The following is a 27,647-nucleotide window of genomic DNA, read 5'->3' on the forward strand; positions in this document are numbered from 1 at the left end:
AAATGATGAAACAGTTTTAAAACGTTCACATATCGAAAGTAGACACGAGGGAAATTATGGAATAATGAGCGCAATTTTAACAACTTTAACGGTTGATTCACAACATTAAATTAATTGAATGGAGTTTAAAGCTGCTGATACAGAATGGGGACTTGAGTAATTTTTTTTACTGTTTTTAACCGGCAACTTGATACTAAAATAGTAGTTTGGTTTATTTAGCCTGAAAGGATTTTTGAACAATTTTGGAACAAATATACAAAACATTTTTTTTTTTTTTTTTTTAAATGGGAGGGGGGCATCAATAATCGATTTATAATCGAATCGGAGTCTCTGAATCGTAATCGAAAACGAATTGTTAGGTGCCCAAAGATTCCCACCTCTAGTAATGGCGTACCGCAAGCAACACGTCACTTCCGCTCATTAATATTCATGGCATTAGCTACTGTAGCTAAGTAGGGACAAGCCACCGTTTGTCTCTAATAGGAAATGAATGGAAATCGTGTACGAAGGAGATGTTTACAGAGCTAAACCTACCAATTCTCTCCGAAAATGATGTGCCTGGTGCCAAATTGACTGGCAAAGATGTGGAAGAACATAAAAATGTTCAGTTAAAGAGATGGCTTTCGTGTCAAAGGCTGAAAAAGACAAAAAAAACGAGCTGACCTAAGCATAGCTTTAGCTTTTTTATCAACGCGACTGACAATGACATTCTCCTGTTTCAACAAGCTATCCTTTACCATCAGCCCTGTCTTTCTTATACAGTGCTGCTCAAAAGTTTGTGAACCCCCTCAACATTTTGGAATTTTCTATTATTTCAACCTGATTTCCTAATCAATCAATTCAGTAGTTTTTTTTTTGTTTTTTTAACAGTTGTGTTGTCGAGACTAAATTAAAAAGAGTTTTCATCAACTGATGTAGGTGCAAAATTGAACTGTTTGGTCACAACCAAAACCGCCATGTCTGGCGAAAAGTCAACACTGCATACCACCAAAAGAACCTTCTCCCAACAGTGAAGCATGGAGGTGGGAATGTCAAGATCTGGGCTTGCTTTTCATCCTCAGGACCTGGACAACTCCACATAGTCCAGGGAATCATGAATTCTGAGGAATATTGTCAAATCCTAGAACATAACCTGACGCCATCTGTTTTGAAGTTAAAGCTTGGCAGAAGGTGGATCATGCAACATGATAATGATCCAAAGCATTCCAGCAATACAACCAAGGAATGGCTGAAAAAGAAGAAGATTCGTGTTCTGGACTGGCCCAGTCAAAGTCCTGACCTAAATCCCATTGAAATGCTGTGGCGGGACCTGAAGCGAGCAGTTCATGCCAGACGCCCATCAAACCTCTCTCAACTGACTGCGTTCTGCAAGGAAGAATGGGCAAAAATCCCCCAAAGTAGATGTGAGAGGCTGATTAGTCACTACAGAAACCGTTTGGTTGAGGTAATCTCTGCAAAAGGAGGCGCAATATCCTATTAACTGAAGGGGTTCACATACTTTTGCACACATGATATCTGAGTTTTTCTTAAATCAACCACTTTTGTTAAATAAAGAATGACAATATAACTATTTCTTTTGTTTCAGTCCATTATTTGGAATGTCAGTATTGTGGATTTGGGTATAACTTAACATTTAATAAGGTTATTTTAGTTTTTTTTACAAAAAATCTGACCATCGCTGTGGGGTTCACAAACTTTCGAGCAGCACTGTATATCCTCTGGTTGTCCTACGTCTCTTACCGTTCTTAGGGGTAATTTAGTTAGCTTTGTGTAGCGATCGCAAATGCTACTCAGTGACAGCCAACGAACACTTTTAATTTTTTCATTGATAACACATCTTAATCCTATAATTTATTTACACTTCCCCCTTACTAAAGTTGTTTTTTTATATATATAACAGAAACGGTAACAGTGGCAGTCAGATACCATTGTAATTCTTTTCAGGTCATTCATTGTCAGACAGAAGCAGTACGGCACAACGTTATGCTAAAAGAAAATAAGTTAAAAATGTAAAAATGGCTTACCTCTTTGTCCTCTGAAAGACCATGCCAACCCAACATAACATGTTTACTGCATATGAAACGTGAATGGATTCGCTGAGCTGGTGTTAAAGTCCGCACAAGTTGATTCGGTCTTCACATTTTTTCCTCCCCCCGAGTTTTTGGTTTCCGGAAACCTATGAAGAAAACATCCTTCATGTGTCGTAATGTCTAGAGTCGTTTCTACAAGTTCCAAAAAAGCAATGCGTGATCGGCATGTTCGTTTTTGAAAGATTACCGGAGAAAAGTAGCACTTTTTACGTTGGGTCTATGCGAGGGCGGGTCTATAATGTCCCACTTCGGCTTTACTTCCGCTTTACGATGCGACGTCACGGTCTAAAAATAGCCTGCGTGCGGTACGCCATTGCAGGGGTGCCAAAACTTTTGGCCAGCACTGTAGGTGTTTTAGGTTGTTGCTGAAGCAATGTTTCCTTCTGCGCCTTGTTTGCGCCCACATGAGAGTGAGCCAATTCTTTTGCAAGACCCACCAAGGAGTGGTGTATTGTTTGACAAAGCTAAGGAAGCCCTGGTTTTGCACATATTCAAGATGCTAATTGCAGCTATCCAGAGTGAAACCCCCACTTCACAACTAGGCAGCGACTACACAGGAGTGTGTAGGGGCTGGGGGGCCTACTTGATTGCTTGTTTGTGTGGTCTATTGTTTGACAAATCCCAGTAGTCCGCTTGGTATCGGGATCATTTTGACGCCTTTCTGGTGTTTCTATATAGCACCAAAAAAATCCTGGTGGTTCCAGTGTTAACTCTCACTTTGTCACCGTTTGTCATCAAGGCGGACGTCGGTACTTGAAACGACTCGTGTCACCTTCGCACGAAGTAGGCGTGGTGTTTTCTCCCTCTAGGGAAGGAGGCGAGGCGCGAAAAGTCTGGCAGCTAATTAGCTCCTTATCTCTCCACGCTCCTCTTCCTGTCGTCCCCCTCTTAATCCCGGCGACAGGGCGAGGTATAATTGCTACACGCCGCACCTCGCTGTCCAAAGCTTATCAGTCACTCCGACGGACGCCTTTTCTCTTTCTCGTCCCCGAGTGCTGACAGCCTCTTTGTTCGCTCTTCCGTGTCTTCCGCTTCCGTCGCACCTCCTCTCTTTTTTTTTGTCTTCGCTAAATAAATGACACACTTTCTCTGGATTTCCGCTTCTTTCTCCAAGACTCCCGTGACCTTAATTCGCCGCATACGTCTTCGGAGCTACTCTTAGACGACGATACCGAAGAGGAAAAAAGTCGAGGCGAAGATACTTTCTTTAGACTTTTTAATGGTTTTTAAAATTCTCTTGGTTGAATGAACGGAATGCCCTGAACACTGAAGCTTAAATACATTTTCTTGGACATCGGTTCATCCAACTTACTTTTGGGGATGATTTTTTAATATCTTTTGTACAGTTAGCCTGTGAAAAATTGTGAGATCATTTTTGACAGTTACCTCTTCAAACTAAGATGACAGACTTCCTGTTTCTTTAAGGCCATGACTTCTTGAGACTTTTTTGTGGCTCTACTCATGATAAGAAAACCCACCAAATTTCATGGTGCTACACACAACTAGCTTCGGGGGCTGATTTTTTAAAAATTTGTTATACTAGAACATTTTCAGGATTTAGTTTGCTAAAATAAGCTCGTCAAAGTAAAATGACAGACTGTTTTTTCTTGGCCATGATTTCTTGAAACTTTTTTATGGTTCTTCTCATGATAGAGAAGCCCACCAAATTTCATGGTGCTATGTCAAACTGGCTTTGGGGGCTGATTTTTAAAAAATATTATATAACTAAGCAAATTTCAGGGTTGTTTTTGCCAAAGTTACGTCTTCAAAATAAAATGATAAACTTCTTGATTCCTTTAGGCTATGTCTTGACTTTTTTGTGGCTCTAGTCATGATAGAAAAGCCCACCAAATTTCATGTTCCTATGTCAAACTGGCTTTGGAGGCTGAATTTTTTTTAAATATTATGTAACTAAGCAAATTTCAGGATCGTTTTTGCCAAAGTTACCTCTTCAAACTAAGATGACAGACTTCCTGTTTCTTTTAGGCCATGACTTCTTGAGACTTTTTTGTGGCTCTACTCATAAGAAAACCCACCAAATTTCATGGTGCTCCACACAAATAGCTTCGGGGGCTGATTTTTTTAAAATTTGTTATACTAGAACATTTTCAGGATTTAGCTTGCTAAAATAAGCTTGTCAAACTAAAATGACAGACTGTTTTTTCTTGGGCTTGATTTCTTGAGACTTTTTTGTGGTTCTTCTCATGATGGAGAAGCCCACCAAATTTCATGGTGCTATGTCAAACTGGCTTTGGGGGCTGATTTTTTTGAAACATTATATAACTAAGCAAATTTCAGGGTTGTTTTTGCCAAAGTTACGTCTTCAAACTAAAATGCCAAACTTTTTGATTTCTTTTAGGCCATGACTTCTTGAGACTTTTTTGTGACTCTACTCATGATAGAAAAGACCACCAAATTTCATGTTCCTATGTCAAACTGGCTTTGGAGGCTGATTTTTTTTAATATTATGTAACAGCAAATTTCAGGATTGTTTTAGCGAAAGTTACCTTTTTGAACTAAAATGACAGACTTCCTGATTATTTTAGAGCATGACTTTTTGAGACTTTTTTGTAGCTCTAATCATGATACAGAAGCCCACCAAATTTCATGTTGCTACATACTCCTGGCTTTGGGGGCGGATTTTTTTTTTTGTTGTTATAGTTATACTAAAAAGATTTCAAGCTTTTGCTTCAATGACCTCTTCAAACTAAAATGAATGACTTCCTCTTTCTTGTTGGGCATGGCCTTTTGAGACTTTTTTGTGGGTCTACCCATGACTGAAATGTCTACCAAATTTCATGTTGCTGCATACAACTGGCTTTTGTGTGCTGAATTTTTTCATTCAGTTTTACTTGAAAATTTTCAATATTGCTTTTGCTAAAATGACATCTTCAAACTAAAACAACCAACTTCCTGTGGTTCTTCTCATGATAGAGAAGCCCACCAAATTTCATGCTGCTATGTCAAACTGGCTTTGGGGGCTGATTTAAAAAAAAAAAAAAATTTAAATAACTAGGCAAATTTCAGGGTTGTCTTTGCCAAAGTTATGTCTTCAAACTAAAATGACAAACTTCTTGATTCCTTTAGGCTATGTCTTCTTGACTTTTTTGTGACTCTAGTCATGATAGAAAAGCCCACCAAATTTCATGGTCCTATGTCAAACTGGCTTTGGAGGCTGAATTTTTTAAATATTATGTAACTAAGCAAATTTCAGGATCGTTTTTGCCAAAGTTACCTCTTTGAACAAAAAATGACAGACTTCCTGATTATTTTAGGGCATGACTTTTTGAGACTTTTTGTGGCTCTAATTATGATACAGAAGCCCACCAAATTTCATGTTGCTATGTCAAACTGCCTTTAGGGGCTGAATTTTTTAAATATTATGTAAATAAGCAAATTTCAGGATTGTTTTTGCCAAAGTTACCTCTTCAAACTAAAATGACAGACTTCCTGATGATTTTAGGCTATGTCTTCTTGAGAGTTTTTTGTGGCTCTAGTCATGATAGAAAAGCCCACCAAATTTCATGTTCCTACGTCAAACTGGCTTTGGGGGCTGATTTTTTTTTCATAGTTATACTAGTAAGTTTTCAAGATTGCTTTTGCTAAAATAACCCCTTCAAACTAAAATGACCAGCCTCCTGTTTCTTTTTGCGCGTGGCCTCTTGAGACTTTTTGGTGGGTCTACCCATGACGGACATATCTACCAAATTTAACGTGCCTACATCCAACTGGCTTTGGGGGCTGAATTGTTTTAACAGAATTATACGTGACAATTTTCAGGTTTGCTTTTGTTAAAAAGACGTATTCAAACTATAAAGACCGACTTCCTGTTTTGTTTTGGGTGTGGCCTCTTGAGACCTTTTTTGTGGGTCTACCCATGACGGAAATATCTACCAAATTTCACGTTGCTACATACAACTGGCTTTGGGGGCTGAATTTTTATCATACAGGTATACTATAAATTTTTCAGTATTGCTTTTGGTAAAATGACCTCTTCAAACTAAAATGACTGACTTTCTGTTTGTTTTTTTTTTGGGCATGGTGTCTTGAGACTTTTTTGTGAGTCTACCCATGACGGCCATATCCACCAAATATCACGTTCCTACGTACAACTGGCTTTGGGGGCTGAATTTTTTCATACAGTTATACTAGAAATTTTCCAGTATTGCTTTTGCTAAAAGAACCCCTTCAAACTAAAATGACCAGCTTCCTTTTTCTTTTTGGGCATGGCCCCTTGAGACATTTTTGTGGGTCTACCCTTGACGGACATATCTGCCAAATTTCACATTCCTACATACATCTGGCTTTGGGGGCTGGTTTTTTTTCCATACAGTTTTACTTTAAATTTTTCAATATTACTTTTGCTAAAATAACCCCTTCAAACTAAAATTACACTTCCTGTTTCGCTTTGGGTGTGGCCTCTTGAGGCTTTTTTCTGGGTCTACCCTTAACGGACATATCAACCAAATTTCTTGTTGCTCCATACAAATGGCTCTGGCTTCTTACAGTTATACTAGAATTTTTTCAGTATTGCTTTTGCTAAAATGACCTCTTCAAACTAAAATGAGAGACTTCCTGTTTTATTTAGGCTATGATCGCTTGAGACTTTTTTGTGGCTCTACTCATTTTAGAAAAGCCTACCAAATTTCATGTTGCTGCATATTCCTGGCTACGGGGGCTGATTTTTTTCCCCATAGTTATACGAGAAAGATTTTAAGATTGCTTTTGCTAAAATAACCCCTTTCGAACTAAAATGACCAGCTTCCTGTTTGTTTTTTGCCGTTGCCTCTTGAGACTTTTTGGTAGGTCTACCCATGACTGATATATCTACCAAATTTAATGTGCCTACATCAAACTGGCTTTGGGGGCTGAATTGTTTTATCAGAATTATACGTGACAATTTTCAGGATTGCTTTTCTTAAAAAGACGTATTCAAACTATAAAGACCAACTTCCTGTTTTGTTTTGGGCGTGGCCTCTTGAGACTTTTTTGTGGGTCTACCCATGATAGACATATCTACCAAATTTCATGTTCCTACATACATCTGGCTTTGGGGGCTGAATTTTTTTCATACAGTTTTACTAGAAATCTTTCAATATTACTTTTGCTAAAATGACCTCTTCAAACTAAAATGACAGCCTTCCTGTTTAGTTTTGGGTTTGGCCTCTTGAGACTTTTTTTGGGGTCCACCCTTGACAGACATATCTACCAAATTTCTTGTTCCTACGCCAGTCTGGCTTCGGGGGCTGAATTTTAGAATATTGAAACGCCGACGCCGTCCTTTTCTCACGTAAACCAGACTTCATCCGCTAACTTCCACCTGAATATCTATTTTCTCTGGCTTGTGTCTGCGCTGTCTAACTTTCTGTTTCCAGCTTTGTCTAACCTCCGGCGTCCCTCGCGTCCTTCCTTCCCCCGCTTCAGATGGATGTGGTGTACACCTTCCAGACGGGCCAGGCGGCGGTGCCCGGCGCCCTCCGCCGGCAGCCCTCGGTGGTCAGCCAGCACAACGACGCGGGCGGCGCCGGCAAAACGCTCTCTAGTCCCACTCACTTAGGCCTGAGCGCCTCCTCCTCTCTGGGCAACTCGGCCGCCCCCGCCGCTTCTTCTTCCTCCGCCGCAGGCAGTGAGTCGGCTAACGCTAAAGCCTGGCCGGACTCGTTCTTTTCTTCTCTTTTACGAGCGCCGACGGCGGGTCGTCTGCACGTCACGCTAGGTTGTCATGACAACACGCGCGAAAAGAAATCAGCGATTGGAAAGAATCCGCAGGGTCAAAAACAAGTCCGTGACATCTACAAGCGGATGTTATGTAATGAACGCCGTCAAACTTTTTACAAAAATAATTCGCTTTAAAAAGAAAATGTGAAATTACTAGGAAATGTACAAAAAATGTGCAGACGGTCCGCTGGTTGGTCACGTGTTTGCATGTGCTCTCTTCGGCCTTCATCGTGTGACATCATCATCCCGCGACGCTATCGTTCCTTTATTTGTCGTTTGGTTTGCCTTGTGTTTTTTGTGTGTTGTTCGGAGGATGAAGGAAACCAAATTGTGTGAAAACAAGCTTGTGTTTGGCTTCAGTTTGCACTTGCACCCCTTTTTTGTTGTTTTGTCACATTTTGGACACTGCTGCAGCACGACGGAAATGTTCGAAAATGTTTTTTATAATGGCACAGCTATTAAATCATATTTTTCTGAGAAATTTTGATGTTAATATGTAGAAAAAGTTATTTAAAATATTTAAAATGAGTTATTTTATTATTAATCACATTTAATCTAGATTTTATGCAAGTATTTTGAAATTCATTTTCAGAAAGTAAGTAGCCATGGTATGGCTTGAAAAATATAACATTATAAATCACATTAAAAATCAAATTTTTCAAAATAGCTTCATAATTATTACATAAAAACACAGCTTTTTTTATTTGGTTTAAATTCATCAAAAGCGCAATTTTTACACCATTTTAAAACATGGCAATTCGCGGTTAGTCCTCACGGTTTAAATGAATTGGACGTTACTTTGCCGTCAATGAATTAAAAAACCTTTACAGATTACCTTCTGACAAAACTAGAGTGTATTTTTCCTTCATTTTAATTTATTTTTTCATTTTTAAATTATGAACAAATGTATTTATATAAAAATAACAAAAACTACCATCATTATTAATTTTTTCAAGTAACACAAAAATAAATTCAAATATTTAATGACCAAAAATGTTATTATAAAATAATAATAATAATTCTCTTAGGATTAATCAGTGTTAAAATTATTTAGCATTGCCCAGCTCTAATTTTAAATCTATTTATAATTTATAAAAAAATAAGAAAATAAATAAAATTACATTATTTTGAACAAAGATAATATTATCATTTCTAATGTTTATTTTTTTTAATGACCAAAAATAATCTAAAATAAGCACAAATTGAACTAAATAAAATGACCATTGCCGAGCCCTAATTAATTTATAAACGTGAATAAAAAAAAATAAATGAATAAAGAATAATAATAGTAATAAAATAAAAAAATAAAAAATACTGAAAAATTATTTGGACTAAATAATCTAATTCTAATTATTTTTTAAAAAGACCAAAAATGATAATAATAAAATATAATAACAATTAATCGCGATTATAATTACCATTGCCGAGTCCTAATTGATTTATACATTTCTAATAAAAAAAAAAAAAGATAAAAAATCAAACATAGTTGAATAATTTCAACAAAATAATATAATAATTGATCATGTTTATTTTTTTAAATGACCAAAAATAATATTAACAAAAATAATCACAATTGATCTCGAACGATTAATCACAGTTAAAATCAGTTACGATTGCCAAAATAAAATACAAAAATTATTAATAAATAACAACAATAACAAAATAATATAAAGTATATAAATATATAAATAACAAAATAATATAAAGTAAGCACAATGTATCTTTTACAATTAAAATTATCCATTGCCAAACCCTAATTAAAAAAAATGTTAATAAAGAATCAAATATTATTAATATAAACCATTCAAAAATGATTTGTAATTTAAATTGAATAATCTAATGATAATTGCTTTATTTTTTTTATTTTCATTTTTTTAAAGAATAAAAAATAAAAATATAAAAATAATTGTTAATGTTTATTTTTAAATGACCAAAAATAAGATTAACAAAAATAATTACAATTATTAAGAATAATAATTAATCAAACGATTAACCACTATTAAAAGTACTTACCATTGCCCAGCCCTAAATATTATATAAATGTATTTACAAATATAAAAAATATATTTAAAAAATACAATGATGATTAATAATTTCAACAACATACATAACAATAATTGCTAATGGTTGATTTTTCTAAATGACCCAAAAAAGTCCTAAAAGGGTTAAATCCACTCTAGTAATGTCCCTGTCCTTGAAAGGGTAATGACAGTGAATGATCATGTTTCAGCGCTATTGACGGCGATAGACGTCCAATCCATTTGCTGCCAGACCCTACCGGTTCAAATAGATTGGACGTCTATTGCCGTCGGCGGCAAACATTGAATTAAACACGTTCATCCACTTGTTTAAAGGTCCCAAAAAGTCTTTATTTCCTTTGTTTTGGTTGGATTTTCCACCGTTTCAGTTGTGCGGCTGCCATTTTCCCCACCCGCCCTTTGCCAACCTGTTTCCATCTTCTCCCCAGATTAAAGTGGTGAACGCGTTCCGGAGCTCGTTGTACGAAGGTCTTCAGAGTCCGGAGTCGCGCAGCTCCATTCACAGCTTCATGGCCCATCCCGAGTTTGTCCCGCTCTCCGAGGAGGAAGCTCGAATCCCGACCATCGAGGAGTCGGGAGACGAGATCCAGACGCTCCCGGGAACTTCCTCGCCCTCGTCCAACCCACTAGGAGACGCGGCCGCGTCTCACGCTTAAGCTTCCTCCTCGCCGCCATCGCCGCGCTCTACCACCATCTTGTGCTTTTTTTTTTTCTTTTTTCTCCTCACTCGAACACTCAGAAATCTGTCGTGAGCAGCTTCAGCCGCTTGTTAAAAGCATGTGGCTAACGGGGAATGAATGAGTTCAACATTAACGGGGTGTTAGCATGCGGCTACAAGTCAGACCATCATGACACCAAATGCATGCTGGACCTCTACTGTTAGCGTGTTGTTATTAGCAGTTCGTGGCTAACAACAATGTCGAATCCGTTGTGCCGACCTCATTTCAGTTGTTTTTGAGTCGGAGCAAAAATTCAATGTGAACAGGTTGTATATTACAAGTTGTTAGCACATAGCTAACAACAGTAAGTCAAAAATACCATCCAAAAAGTCTGTTTTCAAAGTTAGCGGGTTGGAGGCACATGGATAAAAATAGTAGCTAGCAAGTCAAATACGCATTATTTACTTTTCTTAATGTGAAAATAGGTCTTTAACGTTAATAGGTTGTTAGCATATGGCTAAAAACGACAAAAAGTCTTGCTAACCTCTTTAGTCAAACCATGAATCCTAGCAAGAATTCAATGTGAACATGTTGTAGGTTGTTAGCAACGCAAAATAACAACACGTGACTAACAACAACAAGACAAAAATGCCATCCAAAAATTCAGTTTTTAATGTTAGCGGGTTGGACGCACCTGGCTAAAAATAGTTGCTAGCAAGTAAAATACTCATTACTGACTTTTCTAAAAGTGGAACGCCGTCTTTAACGTTAGCGGGTGGTTAGCATATGGGTAAAAACAGCAAAAAGTCTTGCTAGCCACTGTAATCTAACAAAGTCAAACCGTGAATCCCAGCAAGAATTCAATATGAACATGTTGTAGGTTGTTCGCAACCCAGAATAACTAATTGTTAGCACTTGGCTCACAACAGCAAGTCAAAAATACCATCCAAAAATTCAGTTCATAATGTTAGCCGGTTGGAAGCACATGATGAAAAATAATTTTAAGTCAAATACACTTCCCTGACTTTTTATTAACTTGGAAATCTGTCTTTCATGTTGCGGGTTGTTAGCATGTGGCTAAAAACAGCAAAATGTCATGCAAATTACACGATATTTGACAAATGTGTGAGGAATTTGCGAGCCACGTGGCTACAAACAACTAAATCCTTGTCATGCTAGCAGCTTTAGCCTAACAAAGTCAAAACATCAAAGCAAGAATTCAACGTGAACATGTTGTTAGCACGTGGCTAGCAAAAACAAGTTAAAAATGGCATCCAAAAATTCACTTTTTAATGTTAGCGGGTTGGAAGCACATGGCTAAAAATAGTTGTCTGCATGTGGCTAATAAGTCAAGCACTATTTTTTTTTTTTTTTTTAATTTGTATATGGAAATCTGTCTCTAACAATAGCGGCATTTTAGCATATATCTAAAAACGGCAAAAAGTCGAGCAAATTCCGCGCCATTCCACAAATGTGTGAGGAAGTTGCGAGCCACGTAGCTACAAATATGAAATCCTTGTCATGCTAGCAGCTTTAGCCTAACAAAGTCAAACCATGAATCCCAGTAAGAATTCAATGTGAAAATGTTAGTAACCCAAAATAACTTATTCTTAGCACGTGGCTAACAACAGCAATGCAACAATGCCATTCAAAAATTCTGTTTTTAATCTTAGCGGGTTGGACGCACATGGCTAAAAATAGTTGTCAGCTTGCGGCTAACAATTCAAATACTCATTACTTTTTTTGTGTATGGAAATCAGTCTTTATCATTAGCGGGATGTTAGCATATGGCTAAAAACAGCAAAAAGTCGAGCAAATTCCGCGCCATTCCACAAATGTGTGAGGAAGTTGCGTGCCACGTGGCTACAAACAACTAAATCCTTGTCATGCTAGCAGCTTTAGCATAACAAAGTCAAACCATCAAAGCAAGAATTCAATGTGAACATGTTGTTAGCACGTGGCTAACAGTTACAAGGTAAAAATGCCATTCAAAAATTCTGTTTTTAATGTTAGCGGGTTGGAAGCACATGGCTAAAAATAATTGTCAGCATGTTGCTCACAAGTCAACAACTCATTAATTTTTTTTTTTTTTGTACATGTAAATCGGTCTTTAACTTTAGCGGGTTGTTAGCATATGGCTAAAAATGGCATAAAAGTCTTGTTTGCAGCTTTAGCCTAACAAAGTCAAAACATCAATCCCAGCAAGAATTCAATGTGAAAATGTTGTTAGCAACCCAAAATAACAGGTTGTTAGCACGTGGCTAACAATAACAAGGTAAAAATGCCATTCAAATATTCTTTTTTTTTAAAATATTAGCGGGTTGGACGCACATGGCTAAAAATAGTCAGCATATGGCTTACAAGTCTAACACTCATTAGTTCTTTTTGGTACACGTAAATCGGTCTTTAACGTTAGCGGGTTATTAGCATGTAGCTAAAAACTGCAAAGAGTCTAGCAAATTACACACCGTTACGTGAGTGATTGTTTTTGGTTTGATTTTTTTTTTCTTTTGTTTTGTTTTTGGTTTTTTTGCAAGTGGAAAGCCACGTGGCTACAAGTAAAAAAAAAATTTAAAAAAACCTTTCTCTTGCTAGCAACTGTAGCCTAACGTCAAACCATGCCCTCGCCCTCATTCCTTTATTTTTTTTTAGTCTATGTGAACGGGTTGATAGCATTACGTGAGTTGTTAGCAACCAAAAATGTTAGCAAGTAGCTAACATCATTAAAATGCTTATTCCTGCCACCCAAACATTCCACCTCAGCAGGTTTTTAATGTCAGCAGGTTGTAAGCACATGACTAAAATAGTTGTTAGCATGTGGCTAATTATTAACATGGAAATAACTCATTTGCCGGTCTTTAGCATCTGTGGGTTTGTTAGCACGTGGCTAAAAACTACAGGAACTCAAGCAGATTCAGGATACATACATACAGGAAGATTTTTTTTTTTTCGAGTCGTTAGCCACGTATGGCTAAAACAAGCCTTGTTAGGACCGCGTAACCACACTTGCCACAATTCCTGCCACTTTTTTCTTACCGTTACAAAGTTTTTTTCAGTTTTAGCTAAGTGTCAGCATGTGCTAACAACAAGTCTAACAATCATTTTGTGCCACTTTCTTTTTAGCAGCTTTTTCTCATTAGCAGCTTTTTTAGCATTAGCGCATTGTTAGCAGCATGCAGCCTAAAACACTAGTCCAACACATTGGCGGCAAAAGTCCCGCCATTCTAGTTTTTTTTTTGTTTCCTCGCAGCAAAAATTCCAAGTAAACCGCTTTATAGCATTAGTGTGTTATTAGCATGTGGCTAAAAACAACGATAACATAAAGTCCAAGCGCTCAGAATTCCCACCGTGGTTTGTTTTTGTTCATATTTTTGTTCATATTTTTAATTTGTAAGTAGCGTTAGCGAGTTGTTAGCAGCATGTGGCTAAAAATAACAAAAGCGACTACAAAAAATGTAACACTGTACTTAATCAGTCGGGAAAAAAATAGTGCGGTGATCGTGTACATACGCTTCCGCTAACGATTATTTGTTCTGTTTTTGTTGGGGTTTTTTCTATGACAAAGAATGGATTTTTTTTTTTTTTTTATGTTCACCTTCTAGTGAATGTTTGTTGTGTCACACTACTACAGTCCTTTAAGAAAACCTTTTTTCTTGTTAGCGTCTTTTTTTTCCGCTGTTTGCATGTGGAAAGACAGAATGTTTACGCTAAAATTTGGGCAATTTGAGGGGAAAATGTTAGCGGGGGAGGGGGGGACGCATGTTTTTTTCCCACTACCGTTGCGTCGCATGCTCACTTTGGAATGAATATCTGGCCAGGAAGTCCACTTCCTGTCATGGTCGATGAGTATGTGCTGTGGTAGTTAGCATAGAATAAAATTAGAATTCATTGGCAGCAAAAATGACCGCAAAAACTTTCCTGGCCATCACACAGGAAGTGGACCCTTCCTGTCGGCCATTTTGGGTGCGTCTTTATTTTTCTTTGTCAAATTCGACGGACACAAACTCAAGAAAGAAGGACTTTTTCAGTGTCCGAGGTGGTAGGCTTTGTTTTTTCTATGTAATACAGAGCCATATTCACTGGAGCCAGGTGTTGTTTTTTTTCCTTTTGGACTTTCAGCCCATAATAAGCAAAAGAAGAAAAAAAAAAACTTGGTCGTCACTGCCGCCAGCGTCTCCAAGGACCTGTCCGATGTTTACATGAAGAGATCGCCGCTCATTCCCTGCCAGTTTTTTGCCCGCACTTCCTGCGTTCCGGCGATAGGGGGCGTGTCTCTTTGCATGCCTTTTCATATCCATGTGTTGCTCATTTTTTTAACGACTCTTGTGTATTTTTATATTCACGACTTTCTAATATTTCGGAGGATACGCGAGTCGTCGGCGACGCTCCGCCCATGTTTGTTTGCCCCGCCCCCTCGCACTCTCTTTGACGTTGATGCCACGTGTGCGTGTCGCAGCCACGTCGACCGCACGCGCGCCCCCCGAGTGGCTTGTTTACTTCCCGCTCGGACAGAATGCCGACATTCCGACGGGCTGCCGACCCTCCTCGGGCGCCGACCGGGAGAGCCTTTTTCCATCCGAACATTACAGAAGCGTCACCGCATCGGCACGGACACGAGAACGTCCTGTATATGTCGCCGTGGTGACAGCATCTCGGATCTTCGTACGTCATCCCTGTGACGACATCATCGGAATATCCCAACATCGCCTAGCATCTTGACGCACTCCAGAGCGTCCTAAACACATCGCCATGGCGACATCATTCCCACAAACTTTGCGACAAGGGCCTCTTGACTTTATCATGGCAACAGTGTCTCACCAATCTCCAAACATTGCCAGCAAAAGCGTTGCCACGGTGGTGGCAACTTCACAAACTTTGCTTCTGTGATGAAAGCGGAACTAGCATCACCACAGTAACAACACTAGCTCCCCGACCCAACAAGAGCATCCCCATGGCGACAGCATCCAAGCATCACCCTGGCAACCGAAACATTAAACAGCATTATCAAGGAAACGAGCATCCTTGGCTATCTTAAGGATCTAAATACATCATCCCCATGGTAACCGCATCGCCACAAACTTTGAGACGAAGGCATCTTGGAATTGCCATGGTAACCACACTGGCGATATCTCCAAAATTTTCAAACATTACCGCAGTATCGCCAAGTCGACAAGAGCGTCACCAAGGCAACGGCATTTGTGGTTCTCTGTACATCATCGTCATGGCGACAGCATCTCAACAAACTACGAACTTTGCCTGAAAAGGTATCACCGTGGCGACTCGGCATCACCCATGGTAACCACATCTCGCCGGCGCAACAGCGACGACATCTTTGGTACTCCATATATCATTACCATGGCGACAGCATCCAAACATCTCTGAGGCAACAGACTCGTCAAACAGCATCGTCTAGGAAACGAGAGCATCCTAAAAACACCGATGCGGCGAACTTCAAGACCACGGCATCCCGGCATCGCCACGGCAACAGCAACACCACAAACTTTAAGACAAGGCATCTCGACCATGGTAACCACGGCGACACCTCAACAATTTCCTAACATAACCCTAATCACGCCCAGTCAAAAAGGGCGTTGCCACGGCGACAGCATCATAAACTTTGCCCCCGGTAACAAAAGCTTCCTGCTTAACATTGCCATGGTAACCACCAATCTCCAAACATTGCCTCAGTATCGCCAAGGTAACAAGCATCGCCACGATGACCCCGTCTTCCCAAAACATCGTCGCTTTGGCAACAACAAAACAGCGTCACCATGGCGACAAGAACATCACACGGCATCGCCATGGCGGGTAACTCTGCATCACCTGTGGTCACAACATCTCGCCAACAAGAGCATTGCTACGGTGACAGCATCAATGCTACGCCATAGATCATTACCATGGCGACAGCATCCAAACATCTCCGAGGCAACAGACTCATCAAACAGCATCATCAAGGAAACGAGAGCATCCTAAAAAAAAAATGACGTGGCGACAGCATCCATCACCACGATGGCAGCAGCATCTCCGCAAACTTTGAGATGAGGGCATCGCCATGGCGATAGCAACTTCACAAACTTTGAGACAAGGCATCCACGGTAACCACGGCGACACCTCAACAATTTCCTAACTTTAGTATCGCCAACTCCAAAAAGGGCGTCGCCACGGCGACAGCATCTTCACAAACTTTGCCCCCGGTGACGAAAGCGTTCTGCGGGTGTCTTGACATTGCCATGGTAACCACCTATCTCCAAACATTGCCTCCGTATCGCCACGGTAATGAGCATCGCCATGGTGACCGCATCCTCCCAAAACCACGCCGACAGAAACATCACACGGCATCGCCGTGGCGACATCGAACTTTACTACACTGCCACCACGAAGAGCGTCGGCAAACACGAACATCGCCACGACGACCGCATCTTTCCGAACCCGAGACTGCCACGAAAGCGGTCGGCGCCCGCGGCGGGACGTCTCTTTCGGCGGCCGGTTTACAACCGGGAGGACTACCGTGTGTTTTTCCGGGGAATGTCAGCGCCCCCTGCACGCGGTATCGTGTAAATAATCACAATAGTAATCATCACCGCCCAGCATAGCTTTAAAAGAAGGAAAAATAACCTGCCAAAGTCCAGAAAGCTTGTTTTTTCTGTCCCGCCCACCCATCGTGTTGGACTTGCTTGCCTAAGAAAAAAAAAAAAAAATCCGGACGAGACTGTCAAATTCCATGAACGCGAATGATTTCTCGACATCCGGCACAGAGAAGAAACCTGCCTTTCTCGAAAAAAAAAAAACTTTTCTATGTCACATGATCCGTATATTTATATCTAGTATGTGTGTCTATACATATATATATATATTAGATGTAAATATATAGATACCTTCTCAGTCGATGGCAAAAAAAACAAAACTTGTTTCTGTGCTAACGATGCTAACAATGCTAATGATGATGATCTAATTAGGTGCGTGATGGTTGGTGTTATTTTTTTTAATCTGCGGCATAATCATATGTGTGGCATGCATGACATATAAATATTACCTATCCACAATTTTCCGTGGTTTGAAAAAGCAATATGTCCGACCTGGTGCGATTGGTCGCCTCGTGTTCCGTGTCGCCCCGAGTCACTACTTCCCGCCCACGAAAAAACAAAAAAGACAAAAAAAAGAGCAAGTGCATTTGGATCAAACTAAGTGTTGAGTGTTCAATGTCGTGTGTTGTGCATGTTTTTAGTACGGAATGGAACATCCCAAATTTTGACTTTTTGGTTTCCCTCATCCAAGCGGACAAACGCCGACATACCCGTCCGTCCCTTCTGCGCGATCGTTTGACGCTCCGCCGATCGCGTCCGCCCATAAAGCGATAGACGCCTGAAAATGTTCCGTCGATTTACCGGATTAATTTGAGAGAGAGAAAATATGTTTTGCCATTTTGATTAATTGCAGTTAATTGCATATTGTATGATAATGAAGTCAAAAGGATTAGAGCACTTGTTGATGGTAGCTTTACATGCAGAGATGCAAAAGTTCAGTAGATTTTGTGAAGAAACATCCGGTTCGGCCAAAAACGCACCCATTCATTTCTAATGGGAAAAATTTCCCATTGATTTCCAATTGCCATATTCGCCATTCATTTCAATGGCACAAAAACTTCCATTCACTCCCATTGATTTCCAAACCATGTGACCCTGAAATGCCTCAGAATCAACACAAAGTGACCCAATATGAACAGGAAGTAACCTGTAATGCCTCAAAATCGACAGAAAGTGGGCCGATATGAAGAGAAAGTGACATGAAATACCCCAAAATCAATAGAAAGTTACCCAATATCTACAGGAAGTGACCCAATTTGAATAAGAAAAATGACCCGGAAATGCCTCAAAATCCTTAAATGCCCATCAATCAATAGGAAGTTACCCAATGTCTACAGGAAGTGACCCTGAAATGCCCCCGAATCAACAGAAAGTGACCCAATATGAACAGGAAGTGAACCCAAAACGCCCCAAAATTAACAGGAAGTGACCCAATATGAACAGGAAGTGGACCTAAAACGCCCCAAACTCAACAGGAAGTGACCAAATATGAACAGGAAGTGAACCAAAAAGGGCCCAAAATCGACAGGTAGTGACCCCGAAATGCCTCAAAATCAACAAGTGACTGCAAAATTCCCCACATCAACAGGAAGCGACCAAATAAAAATAGCCCAAAATAAACATGAAGTGACCCAACATGAACAGGAAGTGAGCCCAAACTGGCCAAAAAGCAACAGGAAGTTACCCTATATCTACAGGATGTAATCCTGAAATGCCCCCCAAATCAACAGGACGTGACCCAATATGAACAAAAAGTGAACCCAAAATGCCCCAAAATCAACAGGAAGTGACCGCAAAACCTGACCATATCAACAGGAAGTGACCCAATAAAAAATGGCCCAAAATAAACACGAAGTGACCCCAAAATAGCCCAAAATCATCAGGAAGTGACCCAATATGAACAGGAAGTGAACCCAAAACGCCCCAAAATCAACAGGAAGTGACCCAATATCAACAGAAAGTGGACACAAAATGGGCCAAAATCAACAGAAAGAGACCCTGAAAAGCCCCCAAATCAACAGAAAGTGACCCAACATAAACAGAAAATGACCCTGAAATGCCCTAAAATAAGAAAGTGGCCGGATAGTTACAGGAAGTGACCCAAAAATGCCTCCAAATCAACAGGAAGTGACCCAATACCAACAGTAAGTGACCCTGTACTACCCCAAAGTCAACTGGAAGTGACCCTAAAATGCCCATGAATCAACAAAAAATGAACCGATATCTACAGGAAGTGACCGTGAAATGCCTCAAAATCAGTAGGAAGTGACCCCATATGAGCAGGAAATGACCCCGAAATGAAATGAAGTGACACTGGAATGCCCCCAAATCAACAGGAAGTGACCTGATACCTTCAGGAAGTGAGCCTGGAATGCCTCAAAATCAACAGGAAGTGACCCTGGAATGCAAAGCTACCATCACAATTCCTCCACAAATTGCATATTTTAGTTTTAAATGTTCTGTCACGTTATTGCAATCATTATTTAAATGAATTACTTGGCCGCCATTGACGGCGATAGACATTTTATTCATATATTTTTTCATACTCAATATGAATACATAGTTCATTAGAAATCTTGAAAAAAAATTTAAATTTGAAAAGGTTTTGCACCAAAGTAATGCGATGCAATTTTGGATTTTGTTTTAAGAAGCAATATTTGTGATTAAAAAAAAAAAAAAAAAAAAAATTTTTTTGTAAAATTTGGGGGACAAAATTTGTATATTGGCAACAAAAATTAAAATTTAATAATAAATTTAGTAGTTAATATTAAATCAGTATTATATAGGTTTTCCTAGTCATTTTCAATTAACTATTGTTATGTTTTTGTTTCATTGAGAAATCTTTTTTTTTCCCAGAAAAATGTAATGCATTTGGAGTGGTGGCACAATTTGTATTTCATTAAAAAAATAAATAAATAAAAATAAAAAATTATTAATAATGCATTTTAAATTATTCTTTTTTGTTTGTTTTCCTAGTCATTTTTAACTCATTAATGTTATGTTTTTTTGTTTCATTTACAAATCAGATGATTTTTTAAATTTTTTTTATTGATGGTGCAAAATTCAATGCAAATTAGTTTTTAGAAGTATTTTTTGTGATTATTTTCTTTTATTTTGTAATTTTTTGGGGCAGGGCTCCGGATTTTGTCAACAAAAATACTAAATTAAATCAGAATTTAATAATAAATATTTATATATTTTTAATGTTTTCCTAGTCATTTTTTAATTAAATAATGTTATGTATTTGTTAGGTTAGTATTTTTAGAAGCAATTTTTTTAATTTGGTAATTGTTTTTTGGGGGGGATTTGCATTTTGTCAACAAAAACACTAAATTAAATAATTTAAGAATTAAATAAATGAATATTATATTTTTGTTTCATGTCCTAATCAGATTCTTTTTTTTTCCCATTTTTTCAAAGATAGATGGTGCAAAAAATGTTGTAAATCCAAAAATATTGTTCAGTTGTTCCTCACTTAATCATCTCTTAAAAATTCCATCCGATTAAATACTGTCACTCGTTAAATACAATCAAATATTTGTAATCAACTTCCATCATTTTGTCTCGTCAGCGTTAGCGTGCTAACCCCTGGACGCTCCTCGGACGTATTTGACCTTCTGATTGACGTATTTTCGAATACAAGTAGTCCCCGGGTTACGAACGAGTTCCGTTCCTACGCTTGCGACGTCACCCGAATTTCCGCGTAAATCGGAATTATCCCTTTAACTACCCTTAAACACCCCCTAAATCTCAAAATAACAATCCAAAACAATTTCAAGTTCATGGCTAAATTTCCAAACCCGAAAAAGCCTCTTGGCGTCCGAAACCTCCGAAGAACTCGCCTATTTGGTCGTCCGTCGCTTTCTGTTGCTGTCCCGCGTGACTGTTTCATCACTTCCTGTCTGCGTTTGACCACTTCCTGTTTGCTTTAAACTATGCAACACGACCACGCCCCCCCGCGTCCATGCCCCGCCCCCTCACACATTACACAGTTACACTTGTACACTGAAAACACGTTCGCCTAAACTCTTTGGCTAACTAGCGCAACACCGTGCGATGACAATACTTTAACACACTTTCACGTCAACACACACACACACACGCAGGTTTTGTTTGCCGTGTTGTACTCTGATCATGTGGAATGCCTTGCTCTCTTTCGCGCTCGCTCTTTCATTCTCTGATGTTGTCATGTTGTTTGAACAAAAAGAAGATAATCAAGCCACTGACTTGTCTCATCCACGTCCATGTATTATATATAAATATCTATAAATATATATACAAATCTATATACAGAAAATAAAGCCATGGGAATTTGAAATAGCAGCGTGGAGTTTTTGCTGTCTTTTGTGATCCCACACACAAAACTATGGACTTATCACAATGATAAAGACTTGTAAATGTCCTAAAATCAGGGTCGTGCAGAGACCGATGGAGGGGGAGGTGCTCATAGATCGAAAGAGGCACATGAACAAGTATTTACAACAACGTAACTTCCATTTTAACCAGCTTTAAAGTATAATTGGCTGTGACTCTGACAGACTTGAATTGGGAGGGGGGAATGGTGAATAGAAATCAACACTGTCATCAACACCTTCTGGCTGTGACTCAGTCTTTGCCTCTTTTTCTTCCTTCAACCTCAACATCAAAACTTCTGAGAACAAACCACATCAGATGGTCACTGAGCCACCATCAGCGCAGTTTATTATCCATATTTGACAACGCTAGTACCTAATAATTAATGAAGTAATGACATAAAATGTTATACAACCATTAACTTCATAATGTATTGACAGGGCACGGGGCCGATAAATAGGGGGCCTGCATTGTTGTCTCAGTTCTTGGTTAAAAGCAAAAAAACCTGCAGTTAGCATTTATTTTACGTAAATATGTTGAAGTACAATGCTAGTCTGTTAGTGGATGTAGCTAGCGGCCGCCTTATGTAAACAGCTTTTCCAGTGAAAATTCTTGTGAATAAATGCTTAAATCCCCCAATTCTTTATAGTTATGGAGCATAAAACAGTCTCGATTCTGGGTTAAATGCAAAAAAAAAAAAAATCTGGCAGTTAGCATTTATTTTACGTAAATATGTCGAAGTACAATGCTAGTCTGTTAGTGAATTTAGCTAGCGGCCGACTAATGTAAAAAGTAGGGCTGTTAAACGATTAAAATTTTTAATCGAGTTAATTACAGTTTAAAAATTAATTAATTGTAATTAATCGCAATTAATCGCACCATCTATAAAATATGCCATATTTTTCTGTAAATTATATATATATCCTGTAAAATAAATTGTTGGAATGGAAAGATAAGAGACAAGATGGATATATACATTCAACATGCGGTACATAAGGACTGTATTTGTTTATTATAACAATAAATCAACAAGATGGCATTAAAGCGATCCATGGATAGAAAGACTTGTAGTTCTTAAAAGATAAATGTTAGTACAAGTTATAGAAATTTTATATTAAAACCCCTCTTAATGTTTTCGTTTTAATAAAATTAGTAAAATTTTCAATCAAAAAATAAACTAGTAGCCCGCCATTGTTGATGTCAATAATTACTTACACAGTGCTCATGGGTGCTGAAGCCTATAAAATCAGTTGCACCCAAGCGCCAGCAGAGGGCGGCAAAACTCCATAAAACACAATTAACAAGTGGGCATTTCACTCTACTGTCATTTAAATCTGTCTGAGCGGGACATGTGCGTTAATTACGTCAAATATTTTAACGTGATTAATTTAAAAAATTAATTACCGCCCGTTAACGCAAAAATTTTGACAGCCCTAAAAATTATACATAAAAATCGCAAAACGGCGTAAAACAGTCTCGATTCTTGGTTAAAAGCAAAAAAAAAAAAAAAAAATCCAAGCAATTATCTTACATAAATATGTTGACGTACAATGCTAGTCTTTTAGTAAATGTAGCTAGCAGCTGCCTTATGTAAACAGAGCTTTTCCGGTGAAAAGTCTTGTGAATAAATGCTTAAATCCCTGAATTCTTTATAGATATGGATGTAAAACAGTCTCGATTCTGGGTTAAAAGCAATAAAACCGTGCAGTCAGCATTAATTTTACCGAAATATGTCGAAGTACAATGCTAGTCTGTTAGTAAATGTAGCTAGCGGCCGCCTGATGTAAACAGAGCTTTTCTGGTGAAAAGTCTTGTGAATAAATGCTTAAATCCCTGAATTCTTTATAGATATAGACGTAAAAGAGTCTCGATTCTTGGCTAAAAGCAAAAATAGGTGCAGGTAGCATTTATTTTATGTAAATATTGCGAACTAATATGCCAATGCAGTAGCAGCTAATTTATCCCATTGATTTTTTTTCGTTTCAAAATGCATGCATGGTACGAAAAATATATTAATTACCTTGAATCCTCGAACAAATCACTCCTGAGACAATCCTTCCTGTTTGTAAGTGGTACAGCTTTCGTACCTTTTCAACAGAAATCTGGCGTTAGATCGTTGTGTGCGTGTGTTTGTGAATAGCTCCTCTTGATGTCGGCGGCCCCGTACTTGAAGGCGAGGCGCAGAGCATGACCGATCCGACCCTTCAATACCATTATGAAGTCTATGATAGAATGTTAACATTGTAATTGTGTTTGTAATTGTTGTATTTTATACCTGAATATCCTTGCAAACTGTGTTATTCTTACCAACTGTGCTATTCACCCAGCTGATGAGGGAAGCCTTTAGCAGCCTCATCAAGCTCCTAATTTTATTTTTATTTTTTTATCCCTCAACCTTTTTTTATGAGGCATGCCTACAAAATGAAATATAAATCTTAAATTTAAAAAATCAGATTCCCCAGTGGCTGTTATTTTCAAAGCTTTCTTCATTTCATTCACTCTCAATAACTATGAAGGTTAATATGAGTCTTTATCATTCAATCATAAAAAGTTGCTTCAATCAAAATATATATTTTCAATGAAAATGTCACGTCAATCCCCCCAAAAAGTGTGTGAATGCAAAAATAAGTTTGAGAGGAACAACATGGTGCTTCACTAAAAAAAAAAAATTCAAAGAAAAAATTCATATGCAAAAAAAAAATTGCCCTCCCAAAAATATTTTCCAATAGTTTCATTGCAAATATAAATTCATCTCTGCTGCCACCTCTATAGATGATAAATGGCTTTTTGCTGCCCTCATGTGGTCAACAGTTAGAATGAACAAGTCATGATAAATCAAAGCATTAACCCTTAAATACCTGCAACATGATGCAATTATCAGATAACCCCAAAATTTGAAAAATAAGCTCCTAATTTAACCTTTTTTTTTTTCAAATTTGTAAAAAGAAAAGTCAAAATGAATATGTGTAATAAGCGCTCTAATATATATGACCCTTGCTAAATCCGTTTTTTTTTCTTGTCATGGAACCTGCGATCATTTTATTTTTCAAAAAGAAATGTCAAAATTCTGAATTCGTCTCAAGCTCATGAAATTTTAGGTGTATCAAATGTGATACATTTGGCAATAAAGGGTTAAACATCCAGTTTAAAATAAATATATGGCGGAAAACACAGACAAGACTGAAAAGGGAGTTTCTGCTCTTGCACCCCTCTTTAACCCTGTAGAGGCCAGCGTTGTAGAATTACATTTTTATTTTTTGTAAAAAAGGGTTGAAATGTTTTTGTTGTTGTTTTTTTTTTTTACATTAATATAGTCATTGGGTCCTACTGTTCAGTCTCACGCTAGGTCTGGATAGGAAATTTGTTTATAAGCCCTGCCCACACTTCCAGGACTTTCAGAATCTGCAGAACTTTGGCTGTGCAACAACACTTTGGTTCCTTGGACTGGATTTATCAGATTTAAGTAAATATAATGCCTTGATTTTTTGTTTTGTTTTTTGTAATCATTACACTTACTAGACCATGTACTGTAAATATGCAACTATTGTGAAATACATTCATAAAATGTAAATTGGAGCACCTTGTGTATATGTTGTAATTTTACAACTGTGGCCCTTGGGTAGTCAAAATGGCCATGGTGTAGGTTTACAAGTTACCTGGCTAAGTGTAGCCTAAGTAGACATTTTGACAGGGACCTTCTATTTTTCACAATACAGTATTTTAAAATTACACAGATGTAGTACACTTTCCAGATATACTGTACTGTATTATATAGGCTTTATATTTTTAATTTCCAAACCAGTGCTATTTGGAACCCACTTTACAAGAAGCTGTATTACCGAAATATATTGCAATAGCATACCACTTTCTACTGCTTATAATTGTAATCACCTACAATCGTTCAGTTTCTCATTCTGTTTGTATATACAGTGCCTTGCAAAAGTATTCGGCCCCCTTGAACCTTGCAACCTTTCTCCACATTTCAGGCTTCAGACATAAAGATATAACATTTTAATTTTTTGTCAAGAATCAACAACAAGTGGGACACAATCGTGAAGTGAAACAAAATTTATTGGATAATTTCAACTTTTTTAACAAATAAAAAACTGAAAAGTGGGGCGTGCCCCCTTGCGTTAATACTTTGTAGCGCCACCTTTTGCTCCAATGACAGCTGCAAATCGCTTGGGGTATGTTTCTATCAGTTTTGCACATCGAGAGACTGACATTCTTGCCCATTCTTCCTTGCAAAACAGCTCGAGCTCAGTGAGGTTGGATGGAGAGTGTTTGTGAACAGCAGTCTTCAGCTCTTTCCACAGATTCTCCATTGGATTCAGGTCTGGACTTTGACTTGGCCATTTTAACACCTGGATACGTTTATTTTTGAACCATTCCATTGTAGATTTGGCTTTATGTTTTGGATCATTGTCCTGTTGGAAGATAAATCTCCGTCCCAGTCTCAGGTCTTGTGTCATGTCATGTCATTTCCTGTTTTATTTTGAAGGCTTCACCCTCCTCGTGTCTGCGCACTTGCCCTTCCTCTGGTCACCTAATCACCTATTGTTTCCACCTGTTCCCCATTACCGCCTGTGTATATATTGCCTTAGTTTCCCTGGTCCTGTGCAGAAGTGTCTTTCTACTCAAGTAAGTCACAGCAGCCTTTGTCATAGCTTTCATAGTAACCCTGTATATTTATCCTCCATTTGGAGCGCTTTGTGTTAGTAAATTTTGATCATAGTAATCCTGACTTTGTCCTCTTTTTGGAGCGTTTTATGTTGTTAAATTTCCTCCCTTTTGGAGTGCTTTTTTGTTTCCAGTCATCCTGACTCATTCCTCCGTTGGAGCGCTTTCTGTTTGTACTTTTCTCATCCCCGCATGTCAGCGGAAGAACCTGTGTTTTCAAAATAAAAGTTTTTTTGCTCGAAACTCTGCAACTGAGTCCACCTCGTCATCTCGGCCTGACATCTTGTGCAGATACCAACAGGTTTTCTTCCAGAATGTTCCTGTATTTGGCTGCATCCATCTTCCCGTCAATTTTAACCATCTTCCCTGTCCCTGCTGAAGAAAAGCAGGCCCAAACCATGATGCTGCCACCACCATGTTTGACAGTGGAGATGGTGTGTTCAGGGTGATGAGCTGTGTTGCTTTTACGCCAAACATATCGTTTTGCATTGTGGCCAAAAAGTTCAATTTTGCTTTCATCTGACCAGAGCACCTTCTTCCACATGTTTGGTGTGTCTCCCAGGTGGCTTGTGGCAAACTTTAAACGAGATATCTTTGAGAAATGGCTTTCTTCTTGCCACTCTTCCATAAAGGCCAGATTTGTGCAGTGTACAACTGATTGTTGTCCTATGGACAGACTCTCCCACCTCAGCTGTAGATCTCTGCAGTTCATCCAGAGTGATCATGGGCCTCTTGGCTGCATCTCTGATCAGTTTTCTCCTTGTTTGAGAAGAAAGTTTGGAAGGACGGCCGGGTCTTGGTAGATTTGCAGTGGTCTGATGCTCCTTCCATTTCAATATGATGGCTTGCACAGTGCTCCTTGAGATGTTTAAAGCTTGGGAAATCTTTTTGTATCCAAATCCGGCTTTAAACTTCTCCACAACAATATCTCGGACCTGCCTGGTGTGTTCCTTGGTTTTCATAATGCTCTCTGCACTTTAAACAGAACCCTGAGACTATCACAGAGCAGGTGCATTTATACGGAGACTTGATTACACACAGGTGGATTCTATTTATCATCATCGGTCATTTAGGACAACATTGGATCATTCAGAGATCCTCACTGAACTTCTGGAGTGAGTTTGCTGCACTGAAAGTAAAGGGGCCGAATAATATTGCACGCCCCACTTTTCAGTTTTTTATTTGTTCAAAAAGTTGAAATTATCCAATAAATGTTGTTCCACTTCACAATTGTGCCCCACTTGTTGTTGATTCTTGACAAAAAAATTAAATTTCATATCTTTATGTTTGAAGCCTGAAATGTGGCGAAAGGTTGCAAGATTCAAGGGGGCCGAATACTTTTGCAAGGCACTCTATGTGCCTGGTATGTTGGCTCAATTCATCGCCAAAGCAGTTAGATCTGGGGGGATGCTGAAGGGTGTCAGTTGCATTGTTCCAGAAAAGGTGACAACGTTCGGAAAGCCATTACCATTGCAGACATTATCATCTTTGTAGAAATGCAACATGCCTTCCTTTTGGGATGAT

The 27,647-nt window shown here is 38.6% G+C and overlaps 1 protein-coding gene across 6 annotated transcripts in view; it reads left to right on the forward strand.

The window, feature by feature from the left end:
* Window positions 1–18,956, forward strand: part of LOC130921864 (plasma membrane calcium-transporting ATPase 1-like) — a 178,157-nt gene extending 159,201 nt beyond the window's left edge. For 3 of the 6 annotated variants that reach the window (XM_057846200.1, XM_057846203.1, XM_057846201.1), the window contains one exon: window positions 10,276–18,956. In XM_057846200.1, coding sequence (XP_057702183.1) covers window positions 10,276–10,503 — 228 coding nt within the window. In that variant the 3' untranslated portion in view covers window positions 10,504–18,956. Of the gene's footprint in view, window positions 1–7,514; window positions 7,717–10,275 lie in introns of all 6 variants that reach the window. The other 3 variants (XM_057846202.1, XM_057846204.1, XM_057846205.1) reach the window with 2 other exon arrangements.
* The last annotated feature ends 8,691 nt before the right edge of the window (window positions 18,957–27,647 follow it).

The sequence above is a fragment of the Corythoichthys intestinalis genome, chromosome 9 (genome assembly GCF_030265065.1).
Source record: "Corythoichthys intestinalis isolate RoL2023-P3 chromosome 9, ASM3026506v1, whole genome shotgun sequence".
NCBI classification, from domain to species: Eukaryota; Metazoa; Chordata; class Actinopteri; order Syngnathiformes; family Syngnathidae; genus Corythoichthys; species Corythoichthys intestinalis.